The 22,069-nt window shown below is 41.7% G+C and overlaps 1 protein-coding gene across 4 annotated transcripts in view; it reads right to left on the bottom strand.

The window, feature by feature from the left end:
• The window catches only part of LOC119932231 (CD2 associated protein), a 92,836-nt gene that overhangs the window by 27,909 nt on the left and 42,858 nt on the right, over positions 1 to 22,069 (bottom strand). For all 4 annotated transcript variants that reach the window (XM_038751261.1, XM_038751262.1, XM_038751260.1 and 1 more), the window contains exons 3-8: positions 8,872 to 9,025; positions 7,108 to 7,208; positions 5,124 to 5,244; positions 4,236 to 4,423; positions 1,493 to 1,580; positions 1,180 to 1,274 (exon numbers count right to left, since the gene is read on the bottom strand). In XM_038751261.1, coding sequence (XP_038607189.1) covers positions 1,180 to 1,274; positions 1,493 to 1,580; positions 4,236 to 4,423; positions 5,124 to 5,244; positions 7,108 to 7,208; positions 8,872 to 9,025 — 747 coding nt within the window. The remainder of the gene's footprint in view (positions 1 to 1,179; positions 1,275 to 1,492; positions 1,581 to 4,235; positions 4,424 to 5,123; positions 5,245 to 7,107; positions 7,209 to 8,871; positions 9,026 to 22,069) is intronic.

Raw genomic sequence — 22,069 nt, 5'->3', positions numbered from 1 at the left:
TGTTTCTGAGAGCACGATAAAACAGAGTTGGTGGACATGATTCCTGTCCACAATAACCTTGCAGTCTAGACTGAGGGACCGAGATCAAAATATGTTACAGAAAGGGGAAATGGCAGACTGTAAGGTTATGTACCTACGTGCTTACGGGGATGGGGGTGGGGGGGTGAGGTGAATATCAAATGCTTAGGAGGTAGAGATTCAAGTTCAAGGATGATATAGGAAGGGAGGAAAGGTGAGGGGAAATGGAGGTTTGATCAGGGAAGGCCTCTTCCAGGAGATGTGAATTTAGGAAGGTTCTTAAGGTGGGGAGAGGGGTGATCTGTTTCATATCTGAAGGGGCGAGGGGAGAAAGGAACTCTGGGCCAGGGGGAGGAAGTGGGAAAGAAGTCGGCGGCAAGATACATGAGATGGAGGAACTGAGTAGGTTAATGTTAGAGAAATGAAGTGTGCAGGCTGGGCTGCAGGGCAAAATCAGCAAGGTAGGGGAGGAGACAGGGAACTGAGTGAGTGCCTTAAAGCCGATGGGAGGGAGTTTGTTTCTGATGAGTGGGGAGATGTGAACTGAACTGTTTTTTGGGAAAATGATGTGAGCAGCAGAGTGAAGGAAGGACAGAAATCAGGAAAAACAGGAGGCAGGGAAGTCAGCGAGAAAGTAGATGCAGTAGCGAGGGCAGGGTACACTAACTGCTTGGATTAGCAGGAAAGCAGGTTAGTTGAAAGGAAAAGGATGCTGCAAAGGAAGAACCTAAGGACTTGATGGCAGGTTGAATTTGCGGGTCGAATGTGTGTCGAGGATAATGTCAAGGGCTTGTGGGACAGGCAGGATGGTGGTGCTGGCTACAGTGACGGGAACGTCAGGGGAGGGCAGGGTTCTGTTTTGGCCATGTTTAAGTTTAAGGTGACACTGTGATATCCAAGTAGAGATGTTTTGAAGGCAAGAGGAAATGCGAGACTGCAGAGAAGTGGTTTCCTCATGATGTTCTTTCTCTCACAATCTACGTTTCACCCTCTAGAATTCTCTTACCACTCTCTGCCCAATAGGCTATTTCCTCACCTCTTCTATACCTGCAATCCATTTTACCTCAATCTTGTTTTGGTTTCTTTGGCTTCTCCCCATTCTCGCTTTGGATAGAAACTAGGCTAGCAACACTCAATGGCTAAAGAACTGAAATGCCTTACCTTGCTTATTAGGTGGATGATTTCGCCCTCTTTAAAACTAAGTTCATCTTCATTTGTACTTTCATAGGGAAATAATGTTCTGCAATATTCCTTAGCTGAAATAAAGAGGGTTTTTAAAATTACTTTAGGGTTTATGCTTTATTGTAATGATTCATAGAAACAGGCTTCTACTTTGATTTTTGATTTAAGCATTTAACTGTTTATTTGCTTACTATAATCATATCTGAATAAAATAGGTCAAAATATAATTTTTATTATGTTTCAAAAGTTCGGCAAATGGCAAGATGGAAGCAATGAAAATTAATTACATTACCTTTGGGTTTATTGTCAGTTTCGGCTTTTGCTATCTCTGCACCTTGCGACTGTGTTGATTTGGTTGCCAATGGATGAGGGTGTAGCAGCTAGAGAAAGTGGAACATTTCAACAACTGATGAAAGAAAGTTCAAAGCCTTGTGCAATTAATTATCCACCTCAAATACTTTTCCCAAACAGGGGCTGCACAGTATAATAGAAATTAAGTATCTAGTACCCAAAGGACTGGATCTCTGACTTGATTCCCTTCTAGACTGTAAGCCTGTCATAGGGAGGGAACATGTCTGCTAACTCTTTTTTAATGGTATTTGTTAAGTTTAGTACAGTGCTCTGCACACAGTAAGTGTTCAATAAATATGACTAAATGAACGAACTCTATTTTTTTTAATGGTATTTGTTAAGTGCTTACTATGTGCCAAGCACTGTTCTATGCACTGGCACAGACACCAGCTAATTAGGCTGAACATAGTCCCTCCCTGCCCCCGCTGACTGTTCAAAAGGTGTTTAAATTGCTCTAAAATATAAAAGAATAAGACCATGTACCAAGACGGCACTAACGTGCACTAGAATGCAAGCTCCTTGATGGCAGGGAGCGTGTCCTTCAACTCTACTGTACTCCCCAAGTGCTTACTACAGTGCTCTACATATAGTTAGTGCTCAATGAATACCACTGATGGATTACATCTCTGACGTAGGCTATACAAATAAAAAAATAAATTTTAATTTTAGAGAAGGAAGGAAAAATGGAACAGAGAAGTTTCCTGGCACTCCAGTAAGGCAAAAAGACATATTTTTATATTAGAAAGTCATGGTATTGTTATGCTGTTAACTGGTATTCGATTTCTTATACGCAATGACACGTATCTTTTCTGCCATATTTACATATGTACATGTTGGTCCTTAACCATCTAAACAACTCATGAACTTTATTTTCCTTCCCTAAATATTCTATCCAGTACTTGTCCTTCCTGGAAGTATATCCTAGTAACAATCACTTTGAGAGTCTATGATCTTATCCAACCTCCTTCACTCAGCTGTACATTTAATGAGTGTGGTCCATTTTGTTGTTCCAGGTCATGGGTCCAACAGGGAAAAATGTAAGACTCAAAATCAAGTCCTATATTGCTGAATTGTGGCGCTCACTTTCCATCCTAAAAACCCCTGGGGTCTTTGCCCTTTTTGCTCAGTTCTGCATTAAGGGGTGCTTTCATTCACTCATTCAATCATATTTATTGAACGCTTACTGTGTGCAGAGCACCGTACCAAGCGCTTGGGAAGTACAAGTTTGCAACATATACTGACAGTCCCTACCCAACAATGGGCTCACAGTCTAGAAGGGGGAGACAGATAACGAAACAAAACATGTGGACAGGTGTCAAGTCATCAGAGTAAATAGAATTAAAGCTAAAACACTATCCATAACACATTATGGATAGTGAGTGACAGCAAGATTAGGGAAGATTAGCAGTCTAGTGTCAAAACATCCAGGTGCTTGTGGACGATGATGGACCAAGCAAATATAAACATTCCTTCATGCAGGACCTGAACTTTCCCAAGTGCTTAATATAATGTTCTGCACATAGCAGGCACTCAATAAACACCACTGATTGACTCTTCCAGAATGCTTCTGCCTTAGAGGAGAGCGAGCTTTTTGACAGCATTATGTTAACAATAGGGGTGGAGTGTTCCAAGAGAGTTTCCAGTACTAATGAATAGAACTGACACTGAAATCAAGAAAATCAAAAGTTTGCATCAGTGGATCATCTAAGGTATTTACTCAGTACTTACTCTGTGGCAAGTACTGCACAAGGCACTTGGGAGAGTACAAAACAACAGTAGTAATTTATATTACTTCAGAGCACCGGACTAAGCGCTGGGAAGAGTACAATGTCTATGCTAATTGGTAGTCATGATTCCCTTTCCACAAGGATTTTACTGTCTAGAGAGGAGCTGTCTGGAGTTAAAACACAGTCCTGTTCCCAGTAGGGAGGTTGCGGGAGGTGGGGGAGAAGTTATCATGCAAGGCAACATCTGGCTAGACATCTGGTACTGGCGATCTACTTTCCATGAACTAAAATGCCTTGTGGCTAGAGCACGAGTCAGAAGGTCCTGGGCTCTGATTCTGGCTCCACCACTTGTCTGCTGTACGACCTTAGGCAAGTCACTTCACTTCTTTGGGCCTCAGTTCCTTCATCTGTAAAATGGGGACTAAGATCGTGAGCCCTATGTGGAACAGGGACTGTGCCCAACCCGATTATCGTGTAACAATAATGATGATGGTATCTGTTAAGTGCTTACTATGTTGAGTGCTTACTATGTGCCAAGCACTGTTCTAAGCACTGGGGGAGATACAAGGTAATCAGGTTGCCCCACTGGGGCTCACAATCTTCATCCCCATTTTACAGATGAGGTAACTGAGGCACAGAGAAGTTAAGAGACTTGCCCAAAGATTCTGGATAAGAACCCACGGCCTCTGACTCCCAAGCCTGTGCTCTTTCCACTAAGCCACGCTACTTCTCTAAGCAGCTTCTCTAAGTATCTACCCCACTGCTTAGAACAGTGCCTGGCATATAGTAAGCGTTTAACAAATACTATAATTATTATTATGATGCTTAATTTTTCAAACCTTCAGAACAGAGTATGAGATTAGCATACAAACCCCTATATTTCCTCTCTTTGCCTCCAATATTGAGACGGGGTAACTTCCAAGTCAGCTATATTTTCAAAAGTTGTAGCATACACACCTTATCTGGCTTCTTCTCCTCTGATTCATTACTGGGTATCCTTGATTTCAGTTTCACTGAACCTTCTTTAAAAATGTCGCCAAACCCAACTCCTCGGATTTTCTTTGGCTGTGCAACTGGTGCTGCCAGAAGATCATTCCCGTTCCCTGGAGAGGCTAAAGGTGAGGCTGGACCAATAAACACGTTTTCTGAAGAATGAGAAAGAAAAGCAAAGGACAATTTAAATCTTGTAATGGCCAAAGCTGGCTCTTCTTTTTGACACATTTTCATTTCACTGCTACCCACCCAATTACTTCCTACTGAGAAAAGAAGTCAGTAGCTGAGTTTATTGATTTTTTTTAAATGGTATTTGTTCAGAGCTAAGGGAGATAAAAGCTAATCAGGTTGGATACAGTCCATGTCCCATTTGGGTCTCACAGTCGTAATCCCCATTTTACACATGAGGGAACTAATGTAGAGTGAAGTAAAGAGAAGCAGTGTGGCCTAGTGAATAGACCATGGGCCTGGGATTCAGAAGGACCTGGGTCCTAGTTCCGCCCCTTGTCTGCTGTGTGACCTTAGACAAGTCACTTCACTTCTCTGGCCTCAGTATGCTCATATGGAAAATGGGGATTAAGACTGTGAGTCCCACGTGGGACAAGGACTGTGTCCAACCTGATGAGCTTGTATCCACCCCAGTGATTGTATCAACCTCAGCACTTAGTACAGTGCCTGGCACATGGTAAATGCTTACCAAATATCAACAAAAAACAAAAAAACTTGCCCAAGGTCTCACAGCACACAAGTATCTGAGCTGGGAACAGAAACCAAGTCCTTCTGACTGAGGCCCATGCTCTAACCACTAGACCAGGCTGGTTTCAGTATTTGAGTTTTGTAAGGAGAGTTTACCTGGATCCTCCTGAATTGCTGGGGTTTCTCCATCATCTATTACTTCTAATTCTTTAACAAAATTGGAAGGAAAGAGACCAGTCTTGCTGTTCAGAGTCCCATTCCACCAGCCTTCTTCTACCTAAGAAAAAGGTCAGAGTTTAGGGAAGATATGACAATTAATTGGCACAATGCTTAAAAATACTAGAGTATAAATAAAACGGATTTCCAAAAAACAATTTCAGATTGTAACAGGGACCTCAATTCCTTTCATCTTTATCATTCATTCAATCATATTTGTTGACTGCTTACTGTGTGCAGGGCACTGTACTAAGCACTTGGGAGAGTACAATATAACAATAAACAGATACATTCCCTACCCACATCAAGTTTACATCAACTGATAAATAGAATTTTCTAAGTCTCTTTTTCCTCTAAGCTTCTCCTAGAAAACTAGGAGAAATTTGGATTTTTCAAACTACTTCCTTTGAGTCTCGTAGACTCAACTGGCAGTCAGGATTAGAATCCAAGTCCTTCTGACCTCCAGGCCCACTCTCTACCCCGTAGGCCAAGCTGCGTCTCTAGGCCATCCCAACACACAACCACCTTGCTTCTCTATTCCTAGTGACTTTTCTGGCTCCCAGCACCCCAATCTTCACTCCCTCTGCCTGTTCTTTTTGATTTCTCTCTGTGAAAGGGCAATCTTGGTGGCTAGGTCCCTAGGGAAGAAAGATTTTCCAAGCTCCTCCCACAGGAGAGCCTCTGTCCATGAGAGCCTCTGTCCATGAGATTGATTACGCAGCTTTATTTAGCGTTACAAAGAGGGAAAAAGACAAACAGAAAAGCTCAGAAAGGTAAGCTATTGCTTCTCGACTTGAAAGTGTGTCTTTTTTGAAAAGTTGTTACAGGGTTTAACAAAAGAATGATTTTAAACCTCTCAGGTGTTAAATCAGGCGTTGTTCCCCTTTGCTAGATGTATAGAATCGGTTGATTTGGCTACATCACAATGTGGCAACCTTTAAAGTCAGTGTCTTCCACTTCAGTAGTATTTCTTAACCATTAAATATTTACAAGTTAGTAAATTAAAGATTTGGGGGCTCTTCTGGTAAACATATAGGCTATAAGGTTACTTTTTCCATGTCTGCACAATAGTTTAATTCTAAGAAGAAGCCTACACTGATTGCTGGAGAGTACTTCTGCACATCCATATTATACAAAAAATATTAATGAAGAATGTTAGGCCACTAGCAGAGTTATTTTTAAAATCTTTTTCCTTAACTTGGATCATTTCAAGAATTTGTTCTCCGATCATAAAAATTAGCAACAAGGCACGACCATGCTGAAAAGCTTAAGAGATGTTATCAGACTTTAGAGGAAGATATTACAGGTTGCTTAAAAATCATTAAAGTTAGCTATTCTACAGTGAATAAATACTCAAGAATAAAGGCAAATGCAAAAGTTTAAAAGGAAGGGATATTTTAAAACTGTGTCCTTGAGAAAGAAATACCTAATTTAATTTGTTTTGATCCAAGAGATAAGAAATTATAACAGCGTTGCAATTAAAAATCTATTTACAAGTTCCTACTTCTGCATTCCACCGCTGCTCAAAATAAAAATGCTAAATGAATGAAAGGGATTTATCGTTATGTCCTACTTCCTAGATCAAATTCCAAGTGAATGAAGCAATTTAGCCTGAACTAAGAATTCCGTTCTGATTCATTCACCAGTTCAATAACAGACTGAAACAATATAAGTAATGTCTTTGTATGAATTACAAACCAAAGACCACAGATAGCTGACACTGAATATTTATAAACATTTATTTTTGCTTCATTCCCAGTAATAGTACAGTTTAACATTACATTGTTTAAGCCTAGAATTACAATTCAACCCAAAAAACTGAACAATAAAGAGGGAGCAATTTTTCTTTTTACAATGCATGAAGAAACACGACAATCACTTCCATTCTGACTCAAAGAAACTCATATATATACATATTGCTTACCTCTTCATTTATATCAATAATATCTCCCACTTTGAGTTCCAATTCATCCTCATTCTGTGGAAGGTACTGGAAAAGAACTTTGCACTGCCGCATCTTTGACTCTGATGAAAATGAAATGGCAGAAAGTTGTGCTTTAAAATAAAGTGTTCAATTAAGCAGTCACACTTGTATTTTTCCTAATTTTAAGATATGACTAAAACCATTTCAAGAATCCCCAACCCTAGTGGGAGCAAAATGATTACTGAAAAATCTCTTTTCCCAAAACACGCTTTGTCCTGGCTCAATTAGTAGTAGCAGCATCACAGTAGTAGAAGAGAGGTGCACTGAAGACAAGGAATGTGTCTACCAAATCTGCTGTATTATTGTACTCCCAACCGTTTAGAACAGTGCTCTGCTCCTTTTAAGTCCCGATACCACTGAATGATTGATCTATTTTTATTATATGACCTAGAGCACCTGGTAGAGTGCTCTGCACACAACAGGCATTCTAGATGTCTACCTCAATCACAATCTATTTTTTTATGGTATTTGTTAAGGGCTTACTCTGTCTCAAAAACTATTCTAAATGCTGGGGGAGGTACAAGTTAATTAGTTTGGACACAGTCCCTGTCCCAGACGGGCCTCACAGTCTTAGTAGAAGGGAGAACAGCTATTGAATTCCCATTTTATAGTTGGGGAATAATAATACTAATAATTGTGGTAGTTGTTAAGTGCTTAATATGCGCAAGGCACTGTACTAAGCACTAGGGTGGATACAAGCATATCAGGTTGGACACAATCCCTGTCCCACGTGGGGCTCAGTCTTAATCATTTACATTTTACAGATGAGGTCACTGAGGCCCAGAGAAGTGAAGTGACTTGCCCAAGGTCACACAGGAGACAAGTGGCAGAGCCAGGATTAGAACCCAGGTCCTTCTGACTCCCAGGCTCATGCTCTACCCAGTAGGCTATACAGCTTCTCTAACAGAGAAACAGAGAAGTTAAGGGACTTGCCTAAGGTCACACAGCAAGCAACTGGCAGAACTGGGATTACAACCCAGGTCCTCTGACTCCCAGGCCTGGGATCTTTTCACTAGGGAATGCTGCTTATTGACCTGGGCCTTCCCTCCATTCCAGATTAATCCCTCCAAAAATCTGTTTTTACTCATTTGTCTATTACAGTCAGTTGACCCATAATGCAGTTTTCACTTTGCATTTTGGGTAAAAGGAGAAACAGTTAAAAAAAATGTTATTTGTTAAGCACTCACTATGTGCCAATCACTGTATTAAGCTCTGGGGTACATGCAAGCTAATCAGGTTGGACACAGTCCATTTTCCACATCAGGTGCTACCAGTCTTTTCTAGATGAGGTAACTGAAGCACAGAGAATTGAAGTGACTTGCCCAAGATCACACAGCGGACAAGTGACAGAGCTGAGATTAAGTAACTCTTTAAGGGCAGGGATCATGCGTACCAACTCTATTCTACTCTACCCTCACAAGAGCTTAGGACAGTACTCTGCTAACAGTAAGCACTCAATAAATATAACTGATTGATGGAATCAGGGAGCACTTTTGCAACAATGCACTTCTGACTACAGCATGTAATGCAATGTTCTCCTCTACACTGGACAGCTATGCCTCAGTTGCTGTAATGTGAGGCAGTTTTTCCTGGGTTTGAAGGATGTTTTATCAAGGTATTCATTTTGCTTTCTTGATTTATCTTTGGATCCCTCCCTTTGACTAAGAAGGGAAGGAAAAGAAGAAGAGAAAGGTGTTTACATACTCTTTTTGAAGCATTTGGTTTGAGGGTGTGGTTGAAATCCTCCTGCTGGAAGCCCATAGGTGCTCATGCGCTGAACAAGACTTGCCACATTCCCCTGTCTTTCTCTCCTGAGAGGCGCATTTTCATCCTTGGACTCGGCTTCTCTTTTAATTTCCTATGAAGGGAGAGAGGAAACGTGAGGCAAATTAAGTCTAACCCAGTATTTTATTTGCGTTTCTAAATTCTTCATTACAATGTCACTTATGTGTCGCCTAAATTAGGTTGATGTTACAAGAACTACAGAGCACGTTGTGGGCAGGGCCTGTGTCTGTTTATTGTTATATTGTACTCTCCCAAGTGCTTAGTACAGTGCTTTGCACATAGTAAGCACTCAATATAAATACGATTGAATAAACGAATAAACAACCATTTCTGTGTGGCAAATAAAACACGTGCCCTTTGATGTACTTTCAACCACCCATATGCTCATTAAAGAACTCCACCATCAGGGGTATTTCCCTCGGGTACCATGGACAGTGCCCTATTTGGTAAGCTCCCTGAGGGCAAAGATCATACCTACTCACAGTCTTAATTCCCCATTTACACATGAAGTAACAGGCCCAGTGAAGTGAAGTTATTTGCCCTAGATCACACAGCAGACAGTTATAGTCTCCCAAGCACTTAGCACACCCTACCAAATATAATGGGAACTTGAATGTGACAGTGATTGACAACTACTACACATTTAAGAGTATTATACTAGTCATAATACATCAGAGTATAATATTTCAGAGCAACCTAACTGTAGAGATGACCCTAGGCCAAACTGCATCAAGTCTCTTGATCCCTGCTTTGGATCTAAGTGCAAATGGTAGGCTAAACTGAGATTGGATAAAGACTGCTGTAACACATTGGATAAAGACTGCAATAAAACAAGGTATTAAATTGATTTGTATAACCCCAAAATATTGTGAAGTTATAATTCAGAGCATTCCTAAGAAGACAGTAATACACTTATTTTAATACCCAAAACTGAAGGAGAGAGACAGTTTAACTGATTTGCCTGAGGTGAGTGAGAAGGGAAAGTCAGGACAAGAAAATACAAGCCTTGGCTTCTTGTTTTCTGTTGCTATTACATAAACATGTAAGAAAACAACTACAGGCCAATAAATGAAGCCATAGCACCTGTCGAGCAGCTACTGTGTGCAGTGCTTTAGGAGTAGGATAGAATGAGTAGGAATGATCCTTGCTCTCAAGGACTGTGCAATCTAGTGAGAGTCCGACAATAAATTACAGCTAGGATGAATATGTACGATAAACAAACTATGTAATAAGTGCTATGGGTTAGGGGTGAGTGCTAAGTGCTTACTTTGTGCAGAAGTGCTGATATGGCAGTTGGGGATGAAGATTGGAAATTGACTAGGGAACGCATCCTTGAAAAGAGGCGATTTCAGACGGGCTTACAGATAGGGAGTGCCATGGTCTGTTGGATGTGAAGGAGGAGGAAATCTCAGGCAGGAGTGGGGGGTGGGAGCAATAGATCAGTAGCAGAAAATCGAAGGACAAGGCACCGTGGATTTGAGAGGAATGAAAAAGGGTGTGCTGGGTGTAGTGGGAGACAAATGTGGACTGGTCAGTGGCAGAGAGGCTGAAAACCAACGGTCAGGATTTTCTGCTTGATGCAAAGGGGAACTAGCAACAATTGGAGGTTTCTGAGGGGTGGGAAGACGGAAATAAAATAATGTTTTAGGAGATGATCCAGGCAGTAAAATATTGTCCTAGAGAAGGGACAAATGGAGGCTGGGCGGTCGGCGAGGAGGCTGATGGTAACAGTTAAATCAGGATATGCCAACTCTAGTAGTGGCAGTTTGGGAGGAGAGAAAGAGGGTGGGTGGGGAACATTCTGGAAATGCTGTGGAGTAAGAACCACCAGGATTTTGAGACAGACCAGATATGGAGGGTGAGAGGGAGGAGGCAAGAATAATACCACGGTTATGGCCTTGTCCACTCTGATGGGACATTCAGGAGGAGGAGAGGGCTTGGGTGGGAAGAAGCATTCTGAGGGTCCAAGGATCCGTGAGTCCCGAAAGGGTGACAGCAAAATTTGCTGACAATCTAAGGGGCGCACTAAATGGGAACCCAGAAAAATGTCCATGCCTGAGCCAGAAAAATGGCAAGCATTAGGATTGTGAGGCTATTACCCTGGGAGAGGCCAGGTGGTGTGTCAACTAACAACAAGCAGCGTGGCCTAGTGGAAGAACTGCGGGCCCGTGAGTCAGGGGACCTGAGTTCTGGTCCCAGACCTGCCACAGGTCTGCCGTGTGACCCTGGGCAAGTCACTTCACCTCTTTGGGTCTCTTCTGAAAAATGGGGATTAAGACTGTGAGCCCCATGTGGGACAGAAAGGTCACCATTCCACGGGACACAGCTATTTTTCATCCACAACCTGAATTTGGCCAAAGCGACTTCATCACCGGACTTACAATGTGCTACAGGCCTGCAGCCAATGGCCAGGATCAATAAATCCCTGAACACTGTTTGGAGGAGGGACTGAATGACTGACTGAATGAATGAGGATGAAGGAATGACAGGAACATCACAAACACATGTGGTAGCGGCCACATGGAGAAGATCTCGTGAATGCCCCAGTGCTGGATCATTCATTCATTCAGTCAGTCATATTTATTGAGTGATTTCTGTGTGCAGAGCATTGTACTAAGCACTTCTGAGAGTACACTATAACAAACAGACACATTCCTTGCCCACATTGAACTTACAGTCTAGAGGGGGAGACAGATACTAACAGAAATAAATGACAGATATGGACAAAAGTGCTGTGGGGCTGGGACAGGGGGATGAATAAAGGGAGCAAGTCAGGGCGAGGCAGAAGGGAGTGGGAGAAAAGGAAAGAAGGGCTTAGTCAAGGAAGGATCGATCTGGGGATGGACGGGAGGTTCACATTCACATCTGCTGCCTTAACCTAACTGCTCACCTCCTCGACAAATGCAGTCAGTCTTGTTCAGAATCAAAGTATTAACATGCCAAGAGCTGGGATTTCTATTTTATTTTTTTGAGGCACCATTAACCAAGGGTAGACAAAAAGCGAGAATGGCCATGAACAATCTTTCCCTCGTGAACATTAAAACCGGAAATGGATGGATGCAGTGGTCTGAACTAGGCTTTCTTTAATCCCTTTCAGTGCTCAGGTTTTATGACACCAAAATGTCTAGACGCTGAAAGCTTACGTGAATCGTACCCTTGGTAAACTCCCAGAGATCCATTTCAAAAGCAAGTCGAGAAAACTGTATAAAAAATTCACCAGTTTTTGTATGCACTAAATGAGAATCTATTTAGCAAACCAAGAAAATCCTCTGCCAAATGAGTTTTTTTTTATTTTTACATGGAATACATTCAATCACAGTTATTGAGCGCTTATTGTGGGAAAAGCACTGTACTAAACACTTGATCTTTTATCAATTGAAGGACTGTTACCTAATTGAAACTTTCCTCCTATACCACTTCCATAATGATATATGTCATGGGCAGGCAAGCCTTCAGGTGTTTCTCAGTTCCATCAGAAAAGGGAACATTTCACTAATTCTGCTGCACTGCACTCAATACACTGCTCTTCTCATAGTAAGTGCTCAATAAATACCACTGAATGACTGAGAAACACTTTTGTAACCCATTGGGGTAAGTCTTTTTGAATAAATAAATGACCCAATTGTAATATAGTCAGATCTGGAGGGCATATCAATTTCATTTTCACTATCAATCAATCAATCAATCAATCGTATTTATTGAGCGCTTACTATGTGCAGAGCACTGTACTAAGCGCTTGGGAAGTACAAATTGGCATCACATAGAGACAGTCCCTACCCAACAGTGGGCTCACAGTCTAAAAGGGGGAGACAGAGAACAGAACCAAACATACCAACAAAATAAAATAAGTAGGATAGAAATGTACAAGTAAAATAAATAAATAAATAAATAAATAAATAGAGTAATAAATATGTACAACCATATATACATATATACAGGTGCTGTGGGGAAGGGAAGGAGGTAAGATGGGGGGATGGAGAGGGGGACGAGGGGGAGAGGAAAGATGGGGCTCAGTCTGGGAAGGCCTCCTGGAGGAGGTGAGCTCTCAGCAGGGCCTTGAAGGGAGGAAGAGAGCTAGCTTGGCGGATGGGCAGAGGGAGGGCATTCCAGGCCCGGGGGATGACGTGGGCCGGGGGTCGATGGCGGGACAGGCGAGAGCGAGGTACAGTGAGGAGATTAGTGGTGGAGGAGCGGAGGGTGCGGGCTGGGCAGTAGAAGGAGAGAAGGGAGGTGAGGTAGGAGGGGGCGAGGTGATGGACAGCCTTGAAGCCCAGGGTGAGGAGTTTCTGCTTGATGCGCAGATTGATCGGTAGCCATTGGAGGTTTTTGAGGAGGGGAGTAATATGTCCAGAGCGTTTGAAGGCAGAGGGGAAGGAACCAGTGGAGAGTGAGCGGTTGAAGATGGAAGTTAAGGAGGGGAGAAGGGATGGAGCGAGAGATTTCATAAGATGAGCGGGAATGGGGTCAGAAGCACAGGTGGCCGGAGTAGCACTTGAGAGGAGAGGAGGGAGGAGAGTTCCTCTGAGGATACCGCTGGGAAGGATGGGAGAGTAGCAGAGAGTGTTGAGAGCCAGGGGGTTGGAGAAAGGGGGGAAGAGACTTTGGGGAGGTCGGACCTGATGGATTTAATTTTGTTAATGAAGTAGGAGGCCAGATCGTTGGGGGTGAGGGAAGGAGGAGGGGGACTACCACATTCGATACAATTCTTTGAGGCATAAACAAAAACTGGGCACTATTATCTATCTTATCAAGAGACAGCAAACAGAAATCATTCACATGCTGGAAGAAGCAGAACAGGCTATTCCTGTCTGAACACTTTCTTTGCTGTATATACCGTATACCAAAAATGTCCAAGAAAATGCTAGTAGAAAAGCTATTTCATTAATAAGAATCATAGGTGAACCAGTTAAGAAAATTAATGAACTGCAAATGGTGCCTCACTGTATTCATAAGAAATGGCATTCATATTTTTTTCTCTAGTTCAGAATAATATTAATTGCCTTAATTGTACTTGGCATTTGGACAATTAAACCAGTCTCATTTCTGGTACTTAAGTACTTCCATTCTAAAAGACAATAAAAGGCATCAACAGCTAAAAGGAAAGGCTGACTTTTGTTTGTTTTTTTCCCCCCTCTGAGTTCAAAGGCCAAGCAACAGCAAGGATGTTTTTAAACATTGTGCTTTTCCACTATTTGTTTGTCCTGATGTTGATTGTTCTCATTTTGTGGTGAGAGGGAAAGGATGAGTTTGTCAATTCTAGTTCAACAAGGGAAAGAATCCTGAGGGAGAAGGGCACTGTCAGGTTTGAGAGGACAGAAACCACCACCTTCTGAAACAACTGCTGAAGACTTTTAATTTCCATTACTTGATATGAATAGCTGATGACTAAAACCAGCTTTATAAATCCCTCCTTATAGTTAGTAGGAAATACATTTTTGCATTGATTTATGCCTTTCCCCCTTAATGACTTAAGGTAAATATATTTTGTTTCAGGGCAAAGGTCGTTAAACCCAGCCGAAACCAATTAACCGGTCAAAATCCACTTTTTATCTTTTCTCAAGTGAAGAGGGCATGCCCGGGCAAGAATTCCCTGAAAATAAAGTTCTTAGCTGGAAGGGGTTAGCACAGTCCAGGCGGTCTTGAGACTTTTTCAGCACAGGAAAATGAAGACAACAACTGAACAATACAGACTTCTCCAATAATAATGGGTATCATTTATCATCAGGTCCAGTCCAACCTTTTGTTGCCATGTTATTGTAAGTGGGGAGAAGTTTGTTTTGACTCTGGCTTCCACTGAAGCTCAGAGGTTGCTATTTCTCCTGCTCTTCTGATTTCCCCTCCCTCCCCAACACATTTTGTTGCTTCTCTCACTCTTCTCCTTAATCGGTGGCAGACAGTCAGTTCATTCTCTGGACTGTCAACTTGTGGGCAGGGAATGTGTCCACCAACTATGTTGTGTTGTTATTTTGTACTCTCCCAAGTGCTGAGTACAGTGCTCTGCAAGCAGTAAGCATTCAATAAATACCATTGATTGAGATTTATTGAGCGCTTACTGTGTGGAGAGCACTATCCTAAGTGCTTAGGAGAGTCCAATACAGCAGTTGGGAGACATGTTCCCTGCCCACAATGAGCTGCAAGCAGCATAGTTTAGTAGCAAGAGCTCAGGCTTGGGAGTCACAGGATGTAGGTTCTAATCCCAGCTCTGCCACACATGTGCTGTGTGACCTTGGGCAAGCCACTTAACTACTCTGTGCCTAAGTTACCTCATCTGGAAAATGGGGATTAAGACTGTGAGCCTCACATGGGACAACCTGATTACCTTTTAAATTTATTATTATTGTTATTTGTTACAGCTTAGTGTCTCCTGCTGATAATGTTCTCCCCTGCCGACAAAGGGCCTCCTCACGTTGGAACGAAGCACAAAACGGGATGATCAATCAGTAGTATTTATTGAGCGCTTACTGTGTGCAGAGCACCGTGCTAAGAACTTGGGAGAGAACAATACAACAGAGGTGGCAGGGAAGAAAAAGATGGGAGGGCAAGCAGTTGACTCAGGATAGGGAGGACTGACACAGAGCATAAGCACAAGCTGCCCTGGAACCCCTCAATCCACCAGTGACATTCGTTCAGCGATTACTGAACGCAGAGCATTGTACTGACTGCTTGGGAGCGTACAAGACAATAAAATTAGCGGACATGTTCCCTGTCCACAACGAGCTCCCAGTCTAGAGGAGCTGGCAGTGTTGGGACAGAAGGACGGAACGCACACTGACAGTGGCCTCGGAGGGACAGCCAGGATCAAGTGGCTTGGTCTGTCACTCTCTGTGCATCAGTGGTGATTGATAACAGCAGACAACAAAAGCTACCTTTGAGTAAAAAGAAAAAGGGAAATGTCAGGCCAAAACGAGTGTTTCCTCTGTTTGTGCCAACTGTAAACAAGATTCTTAGCATCCAAATGCAATATACTCCCATCTCGTAAAGTTTTGATTCAATTTGCTAAAGGGAGGCTGGAGTGCACTTCTGGTTTCTGACCAAATATTTGAAAATGGCTTTACTTGTCTTTGCCTTTAATACCAATCAATCCATGGTATATATTGAGTACTCTGTGCAGAGCACTGAACTAAGTGCTTGGGAGAGAACAATACGACAGAATTAGCAGATACCTTCACTGCCCATAACGAGCTTATGGTCCAGAGGGCAAACAGACCTTATTCATGAATGAATAGCACAGCTAATTTTTAGATCCATTCTAATCAATCATATTTACTGAGCACTTACAGTGTGCAGAGCACGCAGGACTTGGGAGAATACAATATAACAATCCATTCTCTTGCATTATTTTTACAACATTCTGGCTACAAATTACCAAAATCCCAAACCATGTCTTCCTTAGCTAGTCTTAATGCATTCGTGATAACTGCATTGATCAGGGTTTCTTTTACATGTCAAGATTAGGAATTTATATTTATTACAGCTTATGTTTATAACAATGCCAGTAAAATTCAACTTGCCAAAACAGAAATCATGTCAAAACCCCTACATAAGACCAGGACAATAATACACTAATACTCCAAAATATTAATAAAACTTACTTCCTTTAACAACTGTGCACAAAATATCCTTTTGGAGTGAAATGCAACTAGTAATATCAATAAAGTTGTACTATTCTAGGTAGAGGTCTCATTTAATTCACTAATAGTAAATTAAAGTAATACTTATGTAAGGAGTTTAAGGAGGTAAAACAAATATCTATCAATGGTATTTATCAAGCACTTAGTGTGTGCAGAGCACTGGACTAAGCACTTGGCAAAGAACAAGGAGTACAGTCAAATAACTAATAATAATGGCATTTAAGCGCTTACTATGTGGCAAGCACTGTTCTAAGCACTGTGCATACATCCACCCTTCATATTCAAAAATGAGTCAAAGAGTGCTGTTTTCAAAACTGTTTCGATAACCTAAAACAGCTCCAAGACTTTTGTCAAGGAGCGCAAGCCTGGGCGATATATTCTAGTCTGCTTGCTGAAATTGTCTTGCTCACTTTGTCTGAAGCTACTTTTCACTTACGAGAAACCACATGGCCAAGTGGAAACACCTTGGGCCTGAGAGTCGGAAGCACTGAGTTCTAATCCCAGGTCTGCCACTGGCTCTATGACCCTGGGCAAGCCACCTGACTGTGCCTCAGTTTCCTAATCTGTGAAATGGGGGATTCAATACCTGTTTTCCCTCCAACCTCGGCTGTGAGCCCCATATGGAACAAGAACTGCATCCAGCCTAATTCTGCTGTACCAATGACAGGCTTCAAATGGTGTTTGCCATATACCACTATTATATTACAATTATTATTTCAGCTAGCCAAGGAGCAGCTACTTGTGAATCCTACAATCATCCCCTTTCCTCTCTTCACATAACTCTCTCCAACACGCACATTGCTCCAGTGTGGAGGAACTGACTTTACTGTGGGTCATTTTATTTTGCCATTTGATATTGTGAATAGCTAATAGGGGAAGGATAAAGCTGTTCAAAGGGGTAGGATGGGTTTACTATGACAGGTTCTGGTTACACAGCTTCACAGAGGGTTGAATGTCATCACGGTTCTGTAGACTTTCAGTTGAGTTTACAGTTTGATGTACCACTGTTACCACATACTGCCAGAACTACATTTCTTGATTGGTTTTTTGGGTTTTTTAAAATTTCTTCCTTTATGTTTATTGCTAGACGGTGTGCTACCTGGGTAACATGACTTCATTAATTATACAGTAGAATTACTTATTTATTCATATTAATGTCTGTCTCCCCCTCTAAGACTATAAGCTTGTTATGAGCAGTGAACACGTTCACTAATTCCGTTGTATTGTACTCTTCCAAGCGCTTAGTACAGTGCTCCAGTAAGCGCTCAATAAATACCACTGATTGATTGTATTGTACTCTCCCAAGTGCTTAGTACAGTGCTCTACACATGGTAGGTTCTAGGTCACTGAGAAGGACACTAATATTTATGTCATGTTGTCTACATTTTAGTGAAGAATGCTTTTCAGCCTTCAACAGAATTTTCCAAGCACTAGTTTCCTGAACACATTTTGAAAAATAAGCCTTAAATAGCTGAACACTTTCTATCATTGCCGCTATTCGGTTAGAACTCTCACACTTCAGTCAAGCATTCCGGTTGGGAGTTCTGAGGCCCAGTAAACCAACAAAGATGGAAGCACCATATTGCCAAGCTCGTTATGGGCAGGGAACGTGTCTGCTAATTCTGTTGTAGCATACTCTCCCAAGCGCTTACTAAAGTGCTCTGCACACAGTAAATACTCAAGAAATACCACTGATTGATACATTAGGTTCTAGGTTGCCAAGAAGAACATTCACAATTACATCATTTAAATTCTATCATGTTGTCCTCAATAAATACCTATTAATGAAAAATGCTTTTCAGCCTTCAACAAAATTTCCCAAGTACTGGTTTCCTAAACACATTTTGAAAAAGAAGCCTTAAATAGCTGAGCATTTTCTATTATTGCCACTATTCAGTTAGAATGCTCACACTTCAGTCAATCATCATCATCATCATCATCATAATGGCATTTATTAAGCGCTTACTATGTGCAAAGCACTGTTCTAAGTGCTGGGGAGGTTACAAGGTGATCAGGTTGTCCACAGGGGGCTCAGTCAATCCCCATTTTACAGATGAGGTAACTGAGGCCCAGAGAAGTTAAGTGACTTGCCCAAAGTCACACAGCTGACAACTGGTTGAGTCGGGATTTGAACCTATGACCTCTGACTCCAAAGCCCGTGCTTTTTCCACTGAGCCACGCACTGGGGCTAGTACATACTGGGATAATCAGCAAACCTCAGTAACCTCTGTTCCAGAACAAGTTTGCCCAAATCAAGAGCTGGAGCCACACTGAACTCATAATAGCATGCTCGATATTTTATGAACTGTCCTTTACATCTGCAATGTAATTCTTGAAAACACACACATAGGCACTACACTGTGCATGTTTTCATATTTTCCCTCAACACCGCATCAAGCATCCAAAAACAGCACCGGGAAAAGCACTGAGAAGCAGCGTGCCTAGTGGGAGGAGTCAGGGCTTGGGAGTCAGAGGACCTGGGTTCTAATCCCAGCTCTGCCAAATACTTTTTTTTTTATAGTATTTGTTAAGCACTTACTATGTGCCAGGTACTGTTCTAAGCACTGGGGTAGATACACAGTTGGACACGGTCCATGTACCACAAGGGGCTTACATTCTTAGTCCCCATTTTACAGATGATGTAACAGACACAGAAATTAAGTGATTTCCCCAAAGGCACACCACAGACAAGAGGCAGAGCAGGGATTAGAACCCAGGTCCTTCTGACTCCCAGGCCCATTCTCTATCTACTAAATGCTTGCTGTGTGACCTTAGGCAAGTCACAACTTCTCTGTGCCTTAGTTCTCCCTCCTACTTAAACTATGAGCCCCATGCGGTACGAGGACTGTGTCCACCCTAATTCACTTATCTACCCAGGACTTGGAACAGTGTTTGACACAGAGTAAGCACTTAAACACCATTTAAAAAAAAGAAAGGAAGAAAAAAGAAAATCAGCCAACTCATTTTTTTTTATTTGAAATGCCAGAGCTAGCTTTCTGAGTTCTTCAGTGCTTCTCTCGATACTCAGAAACACTGGAAGGAGGAGGCAAGTTCTACTTTAACAACTGTTCGGATAAATTTAAAAAGTACCAGGAAGTATTTTCAGACAACTAAACCGACAGCTATTAAGATAAAACAATACTAGTGTATAAAAATGTCTATTCTAAAACCCAATTTAGCATCTACCTGAAAATAATCCAAATGTCGTATGATAAATTCAACCGGAAACATTTAGTAATATGCTCCTGGAAATATAAACTCTATACCACGCTCAATAGACCAACATAATCAATAATCCCCTTGGTTCCTCCCAGCTTCTTGTTTGACTTTCCTTTCAGAAACAGGAAGCAAAAAATAATTAAAATGTTCGAAGACTACCATAAACGTATTACACAGTAATAATTATCTACTTCCTTATTTAGGTAACAATCCCTTGACCAAAAGACATCTTTTCTACAAAACGCCATTTCAATAACAAACCAATAATTACAGAAGTAACACTGAAATTGGTGACAAAAGTGACACATAGGCTTGAAAGGAAAATTACCTTCTTCATTGCTTAAGAAATGCCATCTCCAAGAGAGCTGCCATTGACTATGAAACGCAGATTTACAGTACAGTTCCAGACTTTCCCACTTAAATAAGGGCTAGCTCCTTTGATATCCCACATATACATTTCCTAATCCAACTTCAGGTATCTCGCAGCACAAACTGGCTGGATGAAGCATTTTCACTTCATTCTTATATCCTCTGCTCTCCCAAATCCAAAGGACTAGAGCAATTGATTTCTCATGCATTTGTAGTAAATTAAAATCGACTATGGAATATTTCACTGCACACAGAAATGGAAAGGAGCACGTAACTTACCAGAGCTTCAGACATTTTCACGGCCACACCCACTTTGGGTTTTTTTTTTAAGCGACAGGGGGAAAAAAAAAGTATGTTGTAATGAGCACGGTTCATGTATTAACCTGAAACAGACCCATGTTTAGAATGTGCCTTGAGAGACCAGGTGCTGCTGTTCTTGAACACAAATCAACATCCTCGACTTTCCAACATTGTTCTGCAGATAATTTCTCCCCTCAGGTCATACTATATCCAGTCACTTCTATGTACCTTTAAAAGTCTCTAGTGGCGTGTTTATAAAGTCACTCGTATCTTTATGCTCCCTTCAGGAACCTTTTCCTGCTACAAAGTCCTTCTGAGGTTCCTCCTCCTCAGATGACAACCTTGAGCAAACGATCCAACTGGTCATCCTATTCCTCTCTGAAACAATTCAAGGAAATCAAACAGGTGATTCCCACTCGGGAAAAGAACGAGGGGGGTTACAGTGCTTGGCGCATACTAAGTGCTTAACAAATACCATAATTATTATTATTACTTCTTAGGGTGGCGTTTTAAGGCAGTTAGGACGGCCTTTAAGGTAAGCTACTTTAACCACGCATGAGCTTTTGGCTGAGAAATCCCTTCCACACCTAGTATGAAGAAAAAACAAAATGAGAAAAATGCACAATGACAATATTCTTTCCTCTCTTCTTCAGCAAACCTTTTAAATTCTGCTAAAATTCCACATCTCCCCTGAAATCCTCCCTGGATTCACTAAAGCTGACTCCTCCTACCATTTCCTTATACATGTAAAATGTACCGATAAGAGACACAGCATGGCCTAGTGGATGCAACACAGGCCAGTGAATCAGATGACCTGGGTTCTACTCCCCACTCCACTACATGTCTCCTGCTTGACCTGTGGTAAATCAGGTCTTTGTGCCTCAGTCCCCTCATCTGCAAAATGGGGATTAAGACAATGAGCCCCACACGGGACACGGGCTGTGTCCAACCACATTGGTAGATCTACCCCAGCCACACTGCTTCTCATAAATAACTGCTAGAAAATATTCTTACTTAAGCTGTTACAACATCAGTTGACCTCAGGAAGAACAGCCAAAGGAATTACTGGGCCTGGTACAGAGAAAGTGCTTAACAAAAAACACTTGAAACAAAACCAAAAAACTACTGGAGATCAACCCCCTTCTATCTCTGACACTTACTTACTGAGCTCTTACTGTGTGCAAAGCACTAAGCACTTAGGAGAGTACAATATAAGATCAAACACACTACCTGTCTCACAGTCTAGTCTATCATCAGCTCTATTTACTAAGCGCTTACTGTGTGCAGAGCACTTTACTAAGCACTGGGAAAGTACAATGTCACTGAGTTGCTAGACACATTCCCTGTCCACAGTGAGCTTCCAGTCTCAACATCACTACTGAAAACCAGGACTGGTGGACTAAATTATTTTAGATGACTGAAGATGTATCTATATTAAATGTTTTATAATTACTTATTCTATAGGTGGCACTGTGGGTAATAAATGCAAAAGGAAAGCAGGAGGAAATGTTACATGTACATAAATGCGGAAGAGGAGCAATGAGTCAGGCATTGGCCTTATCAACCACACCTACACATGCCAGTAAAATCTTGGAGTC

Source organism: Tachyglossus aculeatus, chromosome 9 (genome assembly GCF_015852505.1).
Source record: "Tachyglossus aculeatus isolate mTacAcu1 chromosome 9, mTacAcu1.pri, whole genome shotgun sequence".
Classification (NCBI taxonomy): Eukaryota; Metazoa; Chordata; class Mammalia; order Monotremata; family Tachyglossidae; genus Tachyglossus; species Tachyglossus aculeatus.
This window is presented reverse-complemented; position numbering and strand designations above follow the sequence as displayed.